The 4,670-nt window shown below is 43.2% G+C and overlaps 1 protein-coding gene across 1 annotated transcript; it reads right to left on the bottom strand.

Annotated features, from left to right (window-relative positions):
- Window positions 1-2,304: 2,304 nt before the first annotated feature.
- LOC140279691 (alpha-crystallin A chain-like) lies at window positions 2,305-3,701 on the bottom strand. Its single transcript, XM_072374850.1, has 3 exons — window positions 3,257-3,701; window positions 2,927-3,049; window positions 2,305-2,844 (listed from the first exon to the last, which is right to left on the bottom strand). Exons 1-3 carry the CDS (start codon window positions 3,434-3,436, stop codon window positions 2,653-2,655), a joined length of 495 nt encoding a protein of 164 aa, XP_072230951.1. The 5' UTR covers window positions 3,437-3,701; the 3' UTR covers window positions 2,305-2,652.
- Between the last annotated feature and the right edge of the window lie 969 nt (window positions 3,702-4,670).

Genomic DNA, 4,670 nt, shown 5'->3' with positions numbered 1-4,670 from the left:
TATTACTTAAGTGCCTTGAGATGACAATTGTTGTAATCTGGCGCTTTATGAATAAAGCTGAATTGAATTGAATTGAATTAAAGCATTCAAGTCCCTTCTGAGAAGAGGCAGAGCGAGAGTGGAAGAGGCTTAGATGATTTGTAAAGTGAAGACACCCTTTAAATAAAGTAAACACCCTTTAAATAAAGTAAACATCCTTTAAATAAAGTAAACACCCTTTAAATAAAGTAAACACCCTTTAAAGGTTCGGCTAGATGATTTGTAAAATGAAGACACCCTTTAAATAAAGTAAACACCCTTTAAATAAAGTAAACACCCTTTAGAGGTTCGGCCTGTCCACATGCAGCACTTAGATGATTTGTAGAATGAAGACCAAATAAAGTAAACACCCTTTAAATAAAGTAAACACCCTTTAAATAAAGTAAACACCCTTTAGAGGTTCGGCCTGTCCACGTGCAGCACTAATGATCAAAGTTCCTCAGCTTCAGCATCTGTTTGCAGGTACAGGACTCTTACTATGGAGAACAGGAGGCTCGCATTGGCCACTTCCCCAGCAGCGTAGTGGAGGAGACACAGGTGCTCATGCCAGCCACCGCTGAAGTTAAAACCACTGTAGGTGCACCTAAACTGTTACCCGTACACATGCACATGCACATGCACGTGCATTACGTAACGGCTTCTCCTCTGATTGGTGCTTTTTCCAGAAGTGGGACTTCTACTGCAACTGATGGCGCCTTCACTGAAGTGACAGCGGCTTTCTTTTGTCAAACATCACTCAGCAGCTTTTAGAATTTCACGTGCACTTCTGTTACCGTGATACGATGCACGTGATACGATGCACGTGATACGATAACCGACGGAAGAACAATCGGCTTTTCTCTCCCACGGATTAATCTGTATCCACGACCTTAAAAAACTTCAGACTATTCATATTCTGCTCATTTTGTCTGAGAGGTGTCCAATCTGAATGCCTGCTCTGTTGTTATTATTCTGCTTAAAATCCAGTGGCCCTGCACTCTACTATTATAATAAATACATATATAACAATATTCTGATTATACACGTGTATCCCCCTGATATCCTTTATCTTTGCAAAGCAATAAAATACCATAAAAAATGTGCTCATCTCTCTATTGTCTGTTGTATGTCTCAAAATTCTCAGAGAATCATTGATTAATTAAAGAAAAAAGAACATTTCTGAATGCAAAACATGTACAGAGTGAAATATTCCCAGAAGGACTCTGGAGGAATCACAGTGTGGAAAAGCCAAGGACCGAATCCTCTGCTGAGCGTGACCCTCGGGCCCCCTGCTGTGTGATCGTTATTGTCACCTGAGTCGAAAAGCAGCTTGGAAAACCATTGCAGCACAACCCCATTAAGCAGGGAGGAAGCCATTCATCAAGTCCGTGTTTTAGCTGTTTTGTAAAAGAAAGAAAGTGTGGTTTTGTGTGGTTCTACGTGTCAGAGATGAGAAAGACCATCCAGGCTGCTGTCAGGGAACGATGCTAAAACTAAGCGGCTGTGGAGGTTTGGAGGTGCATGAGTGCTTAAGGCAGCGCTGACTTGCTTATGTGTGGAAAGTATCATGGATGCAGGGTCCTGCCACAACATTATGAGTAGCCAAGATCATCCAAAGATGTCCTGCTGGTACCACGATGTCAGCATTTCTTATAAATACATAATTTTAGGCCAAACGAGAGAAGCTGCTTGACTTCAGCTTCTCACCAGATATGTGGCAGAAGTCTTTGAAAAAGTAAAAGAAACACAAAACACTTTGACATTTATTCTATTTATTGTTTTCTGTGTTAGTGGTTGGCAGAGGGTTGATGGAAGTAAGATTCCTGCACCTACAAGAACAAATGCACGTACTATCACTGACGGTACATTCACTTACAGCTAACCCTTAGCAGCTCAGAAGTTCCCCAGTTAAAAAGGAGCCCGGTGACAAAAGCTATTGCAAAACATCAGTTCCTGTGCTCATCCATTATTATATCCCTCTTGCTCGTCTATTATCTGCTCTCTCTCTCCAACAGAGCACACACCTGGTCCCAAGTCCTTCTTTGGCTTGTTTCTTTTCTAAATGAACAAATGGAAAATGATTGAAAATGCTCTCATAGAACCCTCCTCACACATACAGAAACCAAAGCTGTTCTCGCGGGGGGAAACGCCCACTAGATGCAGCGGTCCTTACTGGACAATCTTGAGAAGTAGTCTCGGCTTTGGCGGATCTCTTTAAAGAGCAGATCCAATAGGGTTTGCAGTCTCGTTTGGTTTCTTAAATGCAGGGAGCATCGAGCCGGTACTGCATATGTTTGGTAAAATACTGGGAAACTGCAGCGAGTAAGTTGCTGTTTAAAGGTAAATCTGTCAGTTTATGATCTCAGCAGCTCCGTATTTAGCAAATCATTCGAATATGTCTGTAATAAGCTCAGATGCACCGTCAGAGACTCGGTTAAATATTTTAGACGGTGGTTGTAAAAGCATCAGAATGATCTGAAGCCAGAAGTTAGCTGGTTAATCAGAAGGAATTTGGACTTTCAGACATGGAGGCCTGCCCTTTAAATGTACTGTAAGACTATGACAGGTTCAATATAAAAACAGGTAGCACTTGCAGTTGGTTGCAAAACAGTGTCAAGGCTGCGGGAGTCTGCTCTACATTTTCTGTTTCTGCGTCCCGTCGTCACAGGAAATAGGGATAGTGCGCTCTGCTCCAAAAGACGACCGAGGAGCCGTGATTGTCAGCACTCCATCAGCTGAGAGATTGGAGGTGATTTCAGCCGCTGACGCACCAGATGGAAGCTTGTACTTCCTCAGAAACTCTCTTGACACAAAGCCATGATCGTCCTGAAAACAGAGTTAGTCAAGAACATATCAGTAAAATGCCACCAAATGAATTCTGTGTGCGTTTATCGGCAGTCCCCCCAACCTGTCTGTCTTCGTGTTTGGCGTGCACTGTGATAAACTCGTCGCTGACGCTGACAGACAACTCGTCGGGGGAGAAATGCTTCACATCCAGATAAATGACATAGCGATCCTTTTCCAAGCGCATCTGCACAGAGAAAACAGCTGTGATGCAAGTCAGCAGGGAATAAAAACACCTTCTCAATGCAAAACTCACACTCTGACATGAATCAGCTCTGGCTTCACAGGAAAACAACAGGCTTTAGTTGCATTTATGACGAAGACTGTCAGTTTACGGTGTTTTAATCCCTTTGTCTGGTGAGTGCTATAGAAATGCAGATGAACTGTACTCTACCTCACTGTGTCCATTGTCCGGAAAGTTGAAAAAGCGCATCAAAGAAGGGCGCATGAAGGGGAAGGAGAAGGAGAAGGGCATCATCATTTGCCAGTCAGTGAGAGATTCTGCCAAGGAGAAGTCAGAGAGGCGGTTTGGGAAGGCCCTGCGGTACCGGGGGTACTGGATGGGAATATCCATGGTGAGAAAATGATGGGCGTGAGTGAAGCTGAGTCCTGGTCTGACTTGGTTTTAGATGGGTGCAGCTATGCTTTCCTACGCCACATTTATAGGCCTTTCCCTCCCATCCCATCCAGCCCGCCGCTGTTCATCTACTCATCCACCCTCCAGCTCTCCGCATCCTCCCATGATCACTTGCATAGGGGCTCTGCCAACAATCTGATCTTTCTGGAACAATGATGTCAACTGTTTATCCCTCCATCTCCCCCATTGTTTCGTCTGTCTGACTGCAACCGGTTGTCTATCTCTCCCCCTCTCCCCATAACCCCGTGTCCTTCCCTGTCCTCTCGGCCGTGAGGTGACACTGGCTAGGAATACTGCTGATGCCCCCATACTGATTCCCCAGGAAATGCCCCTGTCCGGTGTGTTTGTGTGTGTGACACACAGCAGACAGAGTATTAGCCTGCTGAGCTTCGAGTGCCAGAAGCTTTAGTCCTGCTTGTGGAGTGGATGTATGCTTGAATGGGAATTGATGAGTTTGTCTGGGACAGCATTAGATGACACTCTGTGCGTGTATCATTTTGCTATGAGCTCAGATTTAAAACATCAAGTCCTTTCCAGTGCTTTTGCCAACCATCTTCCTCCATTTTCTGCTTCATTCTACCAGTTCTGTCGTCTCAAAAGTGGATGACACGACAAAAGCTGTGTTCATTCAATCGAATAATCTTTAGAAACTTTTTAAATGCTCACTGTTTTACTTTCCTCCACCGTCTATCCATTCAGAACTGCTCTTTTAAAAGTCGTAAAGCCTCCCGCATCGTTTTCCAAAAAGGCTTTCATACAGACCTGTCTAAGAAAGAAAGCCACCTTCAGTCTTTGCCTAAAAAAATGGCTTGGGAAGCATCCTTAGGATTTCTTTACATGTTTTTAATGATCTTTTTCTGTTATTTTGCTGAGTAAACGTTAGGCCTCTTAGTTTCTTCTTATATCTGTATAACACTTAAAGATATTTAACTTATTTCACGTTATGTTCAAATGGAATAATATACATTTATTTATATATTTTTTATTCTTGTCAATCCACTAACAATGATCAACCAATAAAGGAGTATTTCACATCCTATTAAATCTGTTTTGAACGTTTTGTTTCTCTCCTACTTCCGGGTTTACGCAGCTTCGTTGCCATGGCGACGTGACTAACAGTAGTTTCAGTTTGTTGTGACAGAAAATGGCTTTCAGTTGAGTGATAGGCCCT

This window comes from Leuresthes tenuis, unplaced genomic scaffold, assembly GCF_036924035.1.
Source record: "Leuresthes tenuis unplaced genomic scaffold, fLeuTen1.0.hap1 SCAF_21, whole genome shotgun sequence".
NCBI classification, from domain to species: Eukaryota; Metazoa; Chordata; class Actinopteri; order Atheriniformes; family Atherinopsidae; genus Leuresthes; species Leuresthes tenuis.
Note: the sequence above shows the minus strand (reverse complement) of the source record. Positions and strands in the feature narration are given on the sequence as shown.

What these genes read in the sequence shown, in the direction of transcription:
- LOC140279691 (XM_072374850.1), bottom strand. Translation starts at nt 3,436, where the DNA reads ATGGATATTCCCATCCAGTACCCCCGGTACCGCAGGGCCTTCCCAAAC. An exon ending in CGGACAATGGACACAGTGAG is followed by an intron (nt 3,050 to 3,256) that starts GTAGAGTACAGT and finishes TTCTCTGTGCAG; the next exon opens with ATGCGCTTGGAAAAGGATCG. An exon ending in CCAAACACGAAGACAGACAG is followed by an intron (nt 2,845 to 2,926) that starts GTTGGGGGGACT and finishes CTCTGTTTTCAG; the next exon opens with GACGATCATGGCTTTGTGTC.